The 13,279-nt window shown below is 38.0% G+C and overlaps 1 protein-coding gene across 1 annotated transcript; it reads left to right on the top strand.

Annotated features, from left to right (window-relative positions):
• Positions 1–2,703: 2,703 nt before the first annotated feature.
• rassf6 (Ras association domain family member 6) lies at positions 2,704–13,050 on the top strand. Its single transcript, XM_063480837.1, has 12 exons — positions 2,704–2,824; positions 5,765–5,891; positions 6,651–6,725; positions 6,904–6,982; positions 9,131–9,291; positions 9,731–9,822; positions 10,076–10,275; positions 10,360–10,461; positions 12,003–12,054; positions 12,144–12,262; positions 12,406–12,503; positions 12,864–13,050. The coding sequence occupies exons 3-12, from the start codon at positions 6,667–6,669 to the stop codon at positions 12,937–12,939; spliced, it is 1,038 nt and encodes a 345-aa protein (XP_063336907.1). The 5' UTR covers positions 2,704–2,824; positions 5,765–5,891; positions 6,651–6,666; the 3' UTR covers positions 12,940–13,050.
• The last annotated feature ends 229 nt before the right edge of the window (positions 13,051–13,279 follow it).

Here is a 13,279-nt window from a genome sequence, read left to right as displayed (position 1 = left end):
GCTCTAGAATTATTGGTCAGACCATTATCTAGCAGATACATAATGAGACTATGGTGAGATTCCCCCAGTACATATAGAGATGTTCTTGTTGTGTTTCTCTCCTATGTGCATCTGCGTGTGTCTTAGCCAGGGACAGCCATGAGCTCTGCGCTCAGCAAGAACCAGCTCAATCACTCTGCGTATGTATCTGTGTGTGCGCGCGTGTGTCTTTTAACTTTGTAACTGACGGCGGCAGCTGCTTGCTGTCCTCATGTACAGTCACTCAGGTTGTGTAGTTCTGCTCTAAGCTCCACAGGCTCCAGTGCTGGTGTGTTAACTACATTTAAAGTAATCAACAAACAGTGTTTATTTATCATATTCATATAAGACACTAGGTACAAGTTTTGGTCAGTATGGGCATACATAAAGACACAGAAATTCTGAAACTTTATATGCAGTGCAAATTACTTTACATTGGCATACTATCCTTTTTCTCATGCACCAATGGCCCCATGTAAATCTGGTCAGAGGTGTGATCCTTAAATACACACGTAAAATAGCCAAAAAGCCACTAAAGAGAAAGCTCATGTCAACCATCAAAAGAAAAATAAGGTATATTTTATCTGCAGATGTATCCTCTTTTAATATTAATACCAAGTTATTAATATTAATATATAAAGAAATTTACAAATACGTATTTTTAAAAATATATAGACAGGCTTATTTTAGCACATTACTTAACATGTATTTACTGTTATATATTGACACACACACACACAATCCAGAAGGAAGCCTTTGTGCCCACCTGTTGCCTGCCAGCCTGTACGTCCTGTTTTATTTTGGGAAAGGAATGGCATTTCAGTTCATTTGCTCCTTATCCATTCTGCTTCAGATACACTCTACTATTGTACTCCATCAGCACACACAGTTAGCTTCAGTCTGTCATCTGTGTAGGTTTAACTGTTGACTTAACGGATGTCACAGGGAGGCTTGTTTCGAAAAATTAATAAATAAAGCGGATTAAATTAAACGTAAAATACAAAGGATTGCTTGTTTGTGACCTTCTTGTTTTGTTTTGTTTTATCATTCTGTTCTTATGGGCTTTTTGGCTAATTAGCAAAAGCCTATAATGTGAGAATTCCTTAACTTACAGTCCATGTAAACGTTGCGTCTGATGAAATAATTCACATCTGTTGATTGTCTAGCTCCATTCACCCTTTGCTATTTCAAAGAGTACATTAGCCTATTATATAGTAAACAGTATACAGTAAATGTTCTGTAAACAGCAGCCCTGCCAAAGCACAGGATTTTATTAGTTTACACTGCTGCTTGACAGAACTGGGCTGTATGTAGTGTAATTAGTCCAGTTTTTTTTTTAAATCAGTTTTATTGTTTCATTAAAGTGTTACAACACCAAAGTAACCCAAACACATCAAAGAGATCAGGTTTTAACCTGGTATCAAACCAGGATAAAACTGAAAAAGATAACAAGATCCCACTGATACTGATAGGCCTGGAATCTCTGACTCAGCATTACCAGATGGCTCTGTTAAATATTTGTACTAATACTCTGACTCCCTCTGCTGACAGAATCACAGCAGTGGCTCCAATTTGCATCAGACTGAGGTTTGCAAACATATTTTAAAGACGTCCATTGTTTTGATAACCTGAAAACTTTTTATGATTTCTCCACATAGGCTGTACTACCAGGTTTTTGCCCTACATTTTAGTATGTATTCATATGTATGTATTTGTTTAAATGTGTTTGTTGGTGCTCACATGCATGTGTATTTGACACAAATTGCTTATTTGAAAAGATCATTGCGAAGGCTTTTGAGATTATGACATTTGAACAAAATGTCTGTTTTCTTTTGAAAGAACATAAAAAATTACATTAAACTCCAAAGTCACATTTTTCAGTTCAGCTCAATTCAATTTTATTTATATAATGGCAAATCACAACAACAGTTACCTCAAGGTGCGTTGTACTATAAGGTAAAGAGCATACATTAATACAACAAAAACCAAACAATCAGATGATCCCCTATGAGCAAGCATTTGGAGAAAGTGGGAAGGAAAAACTCAATTTTAACTGGAAGAAACCTCCAGTAGGAGCATGCTCAGGGAGGGGCAGTCATCTGCTCAGGGCACTCAGAGCATTGTGGGAACCCCCCAGTAGCCCAGGCCTACTGTGCATAACTAAAGAGGGTTTCAGAGTCACCTGATCCAGCCCTAACTATAACCTAATAAAAAGAAAGAGTCAAGTTCTATTTTAAAAGCAAACATACTGAATGTTGACTTGTAGGATTTTGTGGTGTTACATGCTGTAACCTGAACATCAACAAAGTAGATATTTGATCCTGGCAGTGTAAGACACCTGGTCTAAACTTTTAAAAGGACAAATGTGCTGGATGTGAATAAACTCTGTATTTAGAATGTTGAAGACTTTCTAGATGGTTCAGTCCAAATGGTACACAAACATCAACAGTGTTCCAATCCCACTACAATCTCAGTTGATTTGTAATTTGTAAAATTGCCCAGCAGGCAAATGTAATGTGTTATGCATAACCCCCACTCTCACTCTCTCCGGGCATGCATGCACAAACGCACAGTTAAGTCGAGTCATATCTGGTGGCAGTCAGCCACTCCCTATGAATGCTGTCTCAACATGTTCTGTAATAATTAACCAGCTGCTGTGGGGTGCTACACACGCTCACCTCCTGCCACATGCACCGTACTCTGGACCTCCTACCACAAACACACATGTACATTATGCACACATGAGAGCTCGAACATGGCGTGAACTTGCTTCATTCGATAGAAGATTAAAAGATACACTAGTCAGGTAAGAGGAAATTTACTTTTGGTACATGTTTACTTTATACTTTGGTTTGTTAGCGTGTTCTTTGCAGCTGTAAAAGAACCAAAGAGTGTCTGGCTTAACAAAATGGAAATGAAATGCGTTACACCTCTTTCTGAGCAACACTTGCCAGTCACATTAAGAAACTAAAAGACTGTAATAGTTGAATTCTTTATATTATTTGAATGAAAAGCATACTCATTCTATGTTAGCCACATGGGGTGGACACCAATGTCACAGACTAGAGCTCATGTGACTCCAGTCATACAGCAGCCTGATACAGCACAGTTTATTTGTTGGCTGGAGTAGAACAAAGTTGGGTTCTTTTTCACAATGTTTGTCAAGTTTTGCAGCCCAGGTGCAAGAAATAACCAGAAGGTATATTAAAATGACATAATCAGGTCAAATCTAGAGAGAAACAAAGAGCAAGGGCTATGAAGACAGTAAGATACAGAAAGGAGTGGCAAAACGGGGAGGAGCAAAAAGTAAAGTAAAGTAAAGTAAAGGAAGTAAAACAAATACATGGGTGTGTGTTTGTTTTCTTTGGCCTCATTCCGTTTTTATAGAACCACAGCTGACAATTTGAAAAAGGCTTTTACTGCATACACACACAAAATCATCTGTTCAACCTCCAGATAACATCGTACTAAAAGTAAAGTGAAGCAGTCAACTGTGGCACTGAATTGTGTGAAGTGTATATGCCAAAGAGTGATTATCTCATGTTATCAGAACATATGCCCTCTCAAAAGATAAATAAATAAATAAATAAAAATTTCCTGATGGCTTGTTTAGCGGATTAGCAGAGAGAGGGCTGTAAAGTGTTCACCTACAGCGGGATTTTTACTCACCACTAGCCTCTTGAGAGAACATAAACATACGTCGTGGTTCTATTCAAACGTCACATTTGACGCTGGCAATTTCTTTCTTTTCTTTTTTTTTCTTTTTGCCTGCAAACAAGATTTACAACTTCAAAGGTCACTTGTCTTCCAGTGGATGTCCACCCTCAAAGCATGCTTTGTATAGACTTTAAGAGTAAACTTTTGATTATAATATGCAAAATATTTTTTAAATGAAGAATTAATTCTAAAAATGTATAAGCACATTGTAACAAAATGCAAAAAACAAAATTATTTAAAATAATTACATGTTTGTGAATACACTATAATACTGTGAAAGCGGATGCTGTGTGAAATGGTGGTAAATTGCTGTGCATTCTTTATATTCTTGTTTTTTCCTTTATATTACAAAGGCTTATAACAGTCAGTCAAAGAGCTGACATTATTATATGCTAGAGCTTAAATTTTCTGCAGCTTACTACCATGCATCACGTTTTTATGACTAGAAACTGTTCTTGTAGATCACATTAGTGCTATGATTTCTTAAAGCAAATACCATTGGAATGATTTAACCTTTGCATACTGTTCAGGACAAATTTGGAGCATTTCAAGATTAAATATACAAATAAAATACTTAAAAATGTCTAAATGTCATTCTTTTAGCCTGAAGAGTGGCTTGAGAAGTATTGCCATGGCACAGATACAAGATCTGAAATATGGTTGGATTATGGTGGTCCAAAACCCAGTTAGGGCCTTTCTGTGTGGAGTTTGCATGTTTGACCAACTCCAGAGCACTTGGGTTATTCTGGCTTCCTCTCACAGTCCAAACACATACCTGTTAGTTTAACTGATAATTCTAAATTGGGCATTTGTATGGGATATTGCTTGAGCTGCACTATGAAGTGATAAAGTGATATATACTGTATATTAATTTTAAATGGTTAAAACAAAACTTGTAGCTAAAAGTACTTTGAGTGGTCACAAAGACCAGAAAGGTTATATATAAATGAAAGTACATCCTGTGCTTGTTTGTGCTTTGTAACTACAAGCACAAATATCCACAATGTAAGGAAAAAATCTAAAAATAAACAAATGAGAATCTTTTTATTCCGCGCAAACTGAGATTAAACTAACTGAGAGCTAAGATTAAAACAGAGCTCATAAGTGGGGTTGTGGGATCATAAGATTAGAAAGGCACGGGACTTACCAATGCTTTGAATGCACAGACTAGTTTGCAATAGGCAAGTTTTTGTTTTTTTGTTTTTTGCTTTAAGATTTAATTATAAATGTTTTTTTGTGAAACAAGTGAAGACAATGATTAATGATTATAATAGTTCAACACGGTTATATTTGTTCTTGCGATTTTCACTCTCAATAAAAAATAGATAAATTACTATGCTTGTAATGGTTAAATCTCTTAGGTGAGATGATGTTCTCAAAAATGAGTGTTATTAAACTTAAAAAATGAAACACATATTAATATTAATAGGCAATTTATACATTCTAAAAAGAGTTGCTGATTAAAATTAGTTGGAAACCCTAAACTCTGCATGTTTAAGAGGGAAAACATACAAACTGCTGGATTTAACTCAAACTCGGGAGCTGGAGTCAGAATGATGAGCATGATAATACTTTTTTTTAAAACAATTTTAGCAAACATTATTATAAAAGTACATTTGCTCTATGCCATGTACTTCAGTACTTCATTCACACGAACATGCCCAGTTGTTGTTGTTGTTGTTGAGTTGTTACATAGACCCTGGATTTTCAAATGAACTCCAACTCCAAGCTTCTATCATTATGATGACCATTATTATTGTAATTAGTAGGAGGAGGAGTTGTAGTAGTAGTAGCACACGGTTATAAACATAGTGTTTTCTATCAGAAAAGAGTAAAAAAGAGTCTTGACTGATTCTTTGATATATTAGGGATTGTACATTGTGCTTTACTGTTACATTGCCTAAATGCAGTTTTACATTAAAGTTTGTTGCCAGATTCAGTCAAATCTTCATGTGCACATAAGATACAAATACCAACGTTTTTCTGTAGAAACTGCGTGCTTAAAGTTTTGTTATTGTTATCGTTGTAGCTGGCACGTTTCTCTGTGCAAGAGGAAACCGTCAGTCAGAAAGAGGAGTGCCGTGGCTTCTGGTATGACAGCTGCTGAATAACTGAGATATTACTTACCAGCAAACAGGCTGAGGCAGAGAAAACTGGTAAGAATGAAAGAAATAGACATATATGACTGCTGTTTTCAGACTGCTGGGAGTTTTTGCAGGATTCCAGAAAATAACAGGAGAAAGAAGTTTTTGCTTTTTTGTTTTTTAAATGAGGCAACATGAATATTCCAGTAGTCCTCTTTGTCGGTCACAGACTTCGGCGTCTCTGACCAAAGAATAAACAAATGGTTAGGTCTACACTGTCATCACGGGTTGCTGGGTGGAGTGCTGCTATAAAATCTCTTAGAGACGAGCACAAAAAAGAAAGTAAAAGAGTGAATGCATGTTAGAGAGAGAGAGAGAGCAAGAGAAAGAGAGAGAGGGATAAATATAACACAAACACATCAGAGAGAGAGAGACAGAGAGACTGGAAAGAGATATTTAAAGCACAGAAGGAAGAAAGAGGCAGACACAAAGGCAGTGAGAAGAGAGGATAGCTCTGACTCACCATGTTAGAGGAGGTAAGACTCGATTTATTTCATTTGTTCTTGGAAACACTGACAGCTAGTTGAGGATTGTAGAAGTGCACTGTAGCTCCCAGTGTCTTTCCTTGCTCAAGTTGGACATAATGCTGGTTAACTATTTTTATGGAGCCATATGCACTACTACGCAATATTCTTCAACAAGTTGGCAGCATCTGGTGTTAGTCACCTGGTTTTACACTCAAGCTTACACGTATATGTTTGAGTTTTTCGGCCAACTGCAAATACAGAATCTTTTCATTAACTTTATAAAATTGTTTGTTTCTTTTCACAGCAGTAGATGACCAGACATGAATGAAGCAGCTCTCCTCCCAGTCATCAAGGCAGGGAATGGGAGAACACTGTCCAGGTGAGTTACTTTGTATACTAAATGTCATTTATGTATTATGTATTTCATGTTCCCTTAAGTGGTTCCAAATAATCTGACAAAGAATACAAAATATAAAATAATAAACTAATAAATATGACCTGAACATTGTCGGGCTGTGTTGTGCAAAACCTTGCATTTAGTTTTTTATTAATTTTAGAGCGGAGTTTCTCTCCCTGTTTAATACCTACAACTGCTTCCTGAAGGACCAGAGTCAACTTCACCTCACTTATGCTCAGGTATGATTTAATAAGAATTTGAAATAGGTTTCCATTTTGTTTCCCAATTCTTGGGATATTCACATTGCTAGTTAGTAATGATAGTTAATAGGTAATATACAAAAGCACCATGATTCAATGGTTAGTGCTTTGGCTTCCTGGGGTCAAATGCACCTGCCTGTTTAGGCCTGTCTGTGTGGAGTTTGCATGTGTGTGGGTTCTCTCACACTACTCTGACAGAAAAAGATTGTTTGTCCTTGTCTGTGGTAGCCAATAGACTGCAGACCTGAGGCCTGTACTTCAGTGTTAATCCTGGGTTTTTAGTACTGTGAAGGTGTATCACTTCTTACAGGTGTAGATGGTAGCTTACACTGCTAGCCTAACCTGCTCAGGAGCAGGTTATGTTCCACATCATAGATCAGCAGGTATTTAACCACCACCTACTAGCCAGTTTTTCCTGAAAATAGCGTCACCATTCCTGGAAGATCTCCCAGACTTCTTTGCACAGAAAGTAGGAGGGCCTAAAGCTCAAGTAGTTTCTAAAGTCTCCGTGTTTCCCCATTGAGCATCAGTATTAAATATAGATTCCTATGCACAAATTTATTCCTTGATTTTCTGTTTTCCTGTTCACAGTGAACAAATTTAAAACAGTGTTATTATTCTATAAACTTGAATTTATAAACCTAAAACAAAGCACCCATTTGTACTTGCTGCTCTTACTGCGTATTGCATTTGCTTGTAGAATAAGCCTATTTTTTTATATTTATTTGTTATTTGCTTGTTTGTTTCTTAGACCATTAAATAATAACCAATTATAATCCATTAGATTCCCCAATGACATAATGATAGAGCTGTAATTTTGATAATTCTGTTGTCTCATGCAGTCTCCAACTTTATAGCTATATGCAGTCCCGATCAAAAGTTTAAGACCACTTGAAAAATGGCATAGTTGAAAAATTTTGCATAGTTGGATCTTAACTAGGTACCAAGGTTCCAACTGAAATAGGCTGTTTTAGAGTTGATCAAAAGTTTAGGACCAAACCTCCCAAAAAAAACCTGTAAACCCCACCAAAACAGAAATCAAAGTTCCAAACATGAACTCAGTATCGAATAGCTCCACCGTTATTGTTGATCACTTCAAAAAATTGTCTGGAACTGCTGTCCAATTTTATAAACTTCCCTTGCCATCCATCCCCAAAGGTTCTCAACTGGATTTAGATCAGGGAAACACACAGGATGGTCCAAAGAGTGATGTTATTCTCCTGGAAGAAGTCCTTGTCCTGCGGGTGTTGTGTACTGTAGCGTTGTCCTGTTGAAAAATCCAGTCGTTACCACGCACACGAGGGCCATGAGGGATGCTCTCTGCAGCATCTGGAGATGGTCAGCAGCCGTTTGACACCCCTGCACCTCCTGAAGCTCCATTGTTCCACTGAAGGAAAAAGCACTCCAGACGTTACGATGCCCCTTCCACTATGGCGTATAGAAAAACGTCTCAGGTGGGATCTGCTTGTCATGCCACTAATGTTGGAAACCATCAGGACCATCAAGGTTACACTTTTTCTCATCAGAGAATAAAACTTTCTTCGACCTTTCAGTGTCCCATGTTTGGTGCTCTCTTGCAAAGTCCAAACACTCAGTTCTGTGGCTTTCAAGGAGATGAGACCTTTGAAGACCTTTTCTGTTTTTGAAGCCCTTCAGTCTCAGATGCCATCTGACGGTTATTGGGCTGCAGTCGGCACCTGTAACGGCCTTAATTTGGGTCAAGGATCGTCCAGTGTCTTGACGGACAGCAAATTAGATTCTCCAGCTCAGTGCTGGTGAAATTTGGGGGGGTCTTTCACTTGACTTTTTTGTTCCATAACCCTCAGGATCACTTAGGAAATTCCAAATGACTGTCTTACTGCGTCCCACCTCGGCAGTGATGGCGCGCTGCGAGAGACCCTGCTTATGCAGTTCAACAACCCGACCATGTTCAAAAAGGGAAAGTTTTTTTTCCTTTGCCATCAGAACATCATGACAGTGTGACTACCTGACAGAAAATACACATTTTTGCACAGATTTGGCCTTATAAAGGCATGTGGTCTTAAACTTTTGATTGGGACTGTATCTAGCCATATAGCTAATAGTGAAGCTTGTTTTAACATGTCTGTGTATGTGTTTCTGTAACAGGAAGCAGATGGCACGGTGGTGGTGGAAGGCATGCTGAATATCTGCTGGGGAGTACGGAGACCAATCAGGCTGAAAATACAGGATGACAAACAAATGTTTCCATTTGTTCCTAAGACCTCTCCAGAGCCCACCAGTCCAGTCAGCCCACTGGAAAGCAAGAGGTTAAAATCAAATTCTGTACAATATTTTTAGTATTGGTGGGAAACAGTGGCTCTGTGGTTGCCACCATTGCCTCACAGCAAGAAGATCCTGAGTTTGCCTCCACCATCTGACCGCGGGCTTTGCATGAGCTCCCTGCGTCTGCATGGGTTCTCCCGAGGTACTCCAGCTTCTTCCCACAGTCCAAAGACATACAATTGGTGGGGTCAAGTTAATTGGTGACTCTAAATTGGCCATAGGTGTGAAAGTGAGTGCAAATGGTTGTCTGTCTCTCTCTGTTATCTCTGCTTAAGATTGGCAACCTGTCCAAGGTGTACCCTGCATCTCAACCAGTGGTAGCTGGACTAGGCTTCAGCTCACACGCGACCCTACTGCATGACCACAGTAGTTATATAGCTAAAGTGTTTCAGGTTTTGTTTTCATAGTCAATCTTTCTTTCAGAGGAATGTCACGATGGGGAGAATATGTTGACCTCCACCAGATAGATGAGATGGTTGAGACACCACAAGAAACAATCAAAAACCCGTTACCAGGTGAACGCTTTTTTCTCTTCACTATCTCTGTCATTTCTCAAAAATGCTATCTTAACCATTAAATTAGAGTATATTATAGATATTGTTGGACATAAGATTTTGGCTTATGGATTATCATCAAATCTTATTGTTAGCTTTAGTTGAATGTTATGTCTACTTGTTTACACACATTTAAAACTGTCTTGTTTATTGTAGTTACACCATATGTTGAATGTGAACCTTTTTTTTCTGGGGGTGTTTGCACAATCTAAAGGACCACCTGTTTTTGAGACCTCAACCCTGCGCCCTCCAAAGCAGAAGAATCCAGAACAGGAAGCAGAGTCCAACCTGTTCCGCTGTATGAGTGATGCCTCACTGGTTAAAAGAAGGAGGAGCATGGGAAAGTCAGCAGCTCAAAGAGAAAAAGAAAGGCAACATCGCTTTTCAATCAATGGCCACTTCTACAATTACAAAGTGGGTTTCCGCTTAAAACTGCCCTCAGGGCTTCTTTTCTTCATCATGAGTTTAAGGTCAGTGTTGTTTCACTCTGTTCTACAGACCTCGATCTTCACTCCGTCCTTTGGTACACCAACTAAAGTTTGTATCTCTAGCAGAATGACCACAAACCAAGTCATTGAACAGCTGCTGCACAAGTTCAAGGTAAGTTTGGTACCAGAGGTCTAGTACAAAAAATGATTGTAATTTATTTTGTGTACATGCAAGTGCTGTGAGGATTTTCACTTTCTTGAGTTTTTAAAGGTGCAGTAAGTTTATGAGGTTTTTAATAGACAAAAACCCAATTACGTAGAAATAATGCATTAAAAATACTTTGTTGTGGGCACCATTTGTGAATGTCGCGATGTTGCGGCTATCTTGAATACAGTGTCCAACATGGACATCACCAGTCCATCTTTTTATGCATGTGACTAGAGACCAGGCACACATATAATGCACCTCATAACTTTTCATTCAAAGGTCACAAATAGCTTACACACTGTACCTTTAAATACAAAATGCAGTTTTTAAATGATGATTTGATTTTTTCAGGAGGGAAAAACAGCAACCCAAACACATCTCTGCATTGTCCCCTCTTGTTAAATCATTAATTTTTTTTTTTTTTTTTTTTGGAATGCTCATGTTCATTTTCAGCAGCCACACCCAATCCTCATTACTGTCAGACATGTTGAATCAGGTAATCGCTTAAATAGAACCTGTCTGAGAAGATGAAACGGGCTAAAGGAGCTCGGAAAGCGACACACATTGCCTAAACCTAACCTACTTAAGAACAGATAGGAAACAAAGTCAGTGACATCTCAGTATGGAAAGGGTTACAAAGCCATTTCTAAGGCTTTGGGATTCCAGTGAAACAAGGTGATAGCCATTATCCACAAAGGGAGAAAACTTGGAACACTGGGGAAACTTCCCAGGACTGGCCGCCCTACAAAACTTACAACATGACCTCATTCAGGGCATAACAAAAGAACCAGGTTTATATCCTGTCACATCAAAAAACTAACACAGCTTTTCATAAAAAGAACATTATACCAACAGACAATGGTGATAGTGCGATGCTCTGTAGTTACTCACAGAGCAACTACAGAGCACAGAGCAACAGAGCACCTCCAGGTCCTTGCTGCTCTAGGACCTGGATGACTTCTTGTAATTAACGGAATCATGAATTCCTGAAGGAGAGGTTTGGATAGCTTTTGTCCCTTAAAAAATGAAATCATGATCTAAAAATTGTAGTTTGTATTTGCTCAGGTTACCCTTAAATGAAAATTATGAACACAAATGAATATTAAAATTTGCTTGATGATCTGAAATAAATGAGTGTGACAAATATGCAAAAATCTAAGAAATTAGGAAGGAGTCAAAAAAAAGAAATCACAGCACTGTTTAGGGAGGGAGGTACACTATATTGGCAAATGTATTTAGTCACCCATATCAGTCACTGAATTCAGGTGGTCCAATCACTTCCAGGGCCACTGGTGTGTAAAATCAAGTCACTAGGCACATAGAGTTCTTCTACAAACATTTGTGAAATAATGGGTTGCTCTCAGGGTTGCAAATATCTTATTAAACCTCATGGATTAAGTATGGGATGTAAATAATGTATAGTCAGAATTCATCAAACCATAATAACTTCTTCCAAAAAAAAATATGTATATACTTATATATTTCTTTGGCTGTATGTTCATCAGATACAGAACGATCCCCAGGAATTTGCTCTCTACTGTCTTCATCAAAGTGGAGGTGGGTTCATCTTTTCCACAAGAAATGCAATAATTAGACATAGCACAAGAAAATGCTGCACCAATGTGGCACTTGTGTGCTTTGTCCAGAAAAAAGGAAGCTGAGTAACACAGACCAGCCGTTATGGGAGCGCACACTGCAGGGACCCTCTGATGACATCATGAAGATTTTTTTGATGGATGCGGATGAAGAGGAAGTTAGTGATGATGTGAGTGTAGTAGCCATGCCTTAACTTATGGTAACATAATGTTACCCTTTAAGTGTTTTAAGGCACCTTCATTTACTTCTAATAAGGAGTTTTCTGCTTTTTTATTTGTTGCAAACTATATGGTACCATATTTTTCTTTGCAGGTAGCTCAATATCTGAACTTAGAGCTTCCAATCCTTGAAAAAGTTTTACAGAAACTCAAAGACGAGGAGAACAGAGAGATACAAAGGATTGAGAACAAGTTAGTATACAATTTTATTTGCTTAAACGCTCTTGAAATGCTTTCTCACGAGTGCAATTAAGTTTTGAAAATAGAGAAAATAAATAAAGAGCCTAACGGTGCGTGCTTTACCACTTATGCATGACTACATCTTCCTTTACACCAGTCAAAAAGATGTGCATAACCAACATTCACCAGTCACGTATAAAAACTGTAGTAACGTTTGAGGTCAGGTGGTGGCGCCAATATTTAAACTTTCTCATTTATATTTTTGCTTGCTTATGGTGTCTGCATCTCTCTCTTAATCTATCTATCTATCTGTCTCTCCGTGTGTGTGTGTGTGTGTGTGTGTGTGTGTGTGTGTGTGTGTGTGTGTGCCAGGTACAAACACCAAAAGAGAGTCCTGTCCAATATGTTAAACTGTAAGATGTCACGTCACATTGAGACCAGTGTCTAACAACTCACCTGATTTTCTAAAACAAGATTCAACATTCAGTACAGCACCATTTCCATGTTCAACGATGAAAGATCTACAGAAATATGAGGAATTCTTTTCCCTTGTTTTTTTTTCTTCACGCATTCTTTAATGTTATAATTCTGCATCTCTGATACATGATAAAGATGAACAATTTGGGATATGAAGCATGAAGCTGGTGTATATCCCATACAAAAATACATCATCCTTCCAGTCTTATGTGTCTTTTTCTATTTTAAACTGTAAAATAAATTAAAGATGCAAATGTAAGACGTTGCTGCCAGAAATTGTAGTTCACTGTGTCCGTGAATAAATATGGGAC

This window comes from Pelmatolapia mariae, linkage group LG7 (genome assembly GCF_036321145.2).
Source record: "Pelmatolapia mariae isolate MD_Pm_ZW linkage group LG7, Pm_UMD_F_2, whole genome shotgun sequence".
Lineage (NCBI taxonomy): Eukaryota > Metazoa > Chordata > Actinopteri > Cichliformes > Cichlidae > Pelmatolapia > Pelmatolapia mariae.
The sequence above is the reverse complement of the archived record's forward strand: the minus strand, read 5'-3'. Positions and strand labels throughout refer to the sequence as shown.

Bases quoted from the DNA above. Each gene is read 5' to 3' on its own strand.
- rassf6 (XM_063480837.1), top strand. From the start codon at position 6,667: ATGAATGAAGCAGCTCTCCTCCCAGTCATCAAGGCAGGGAATGGGAGA. The intron at 6,983-9,130 runs GTATGATTTAAT...TTTCTGTAACAG, and splicing joins TTCACCTCACTTATGCTCAG to GAAGCAGATGGCACGGTGGT. The intron at 12,504-12,863 runs GTTAGTATACAA...TGTGTGTGCCAG, and splicing joins ATACAAAGGATTGAGAACAA to GTACAAACACCAAAAGAGAG.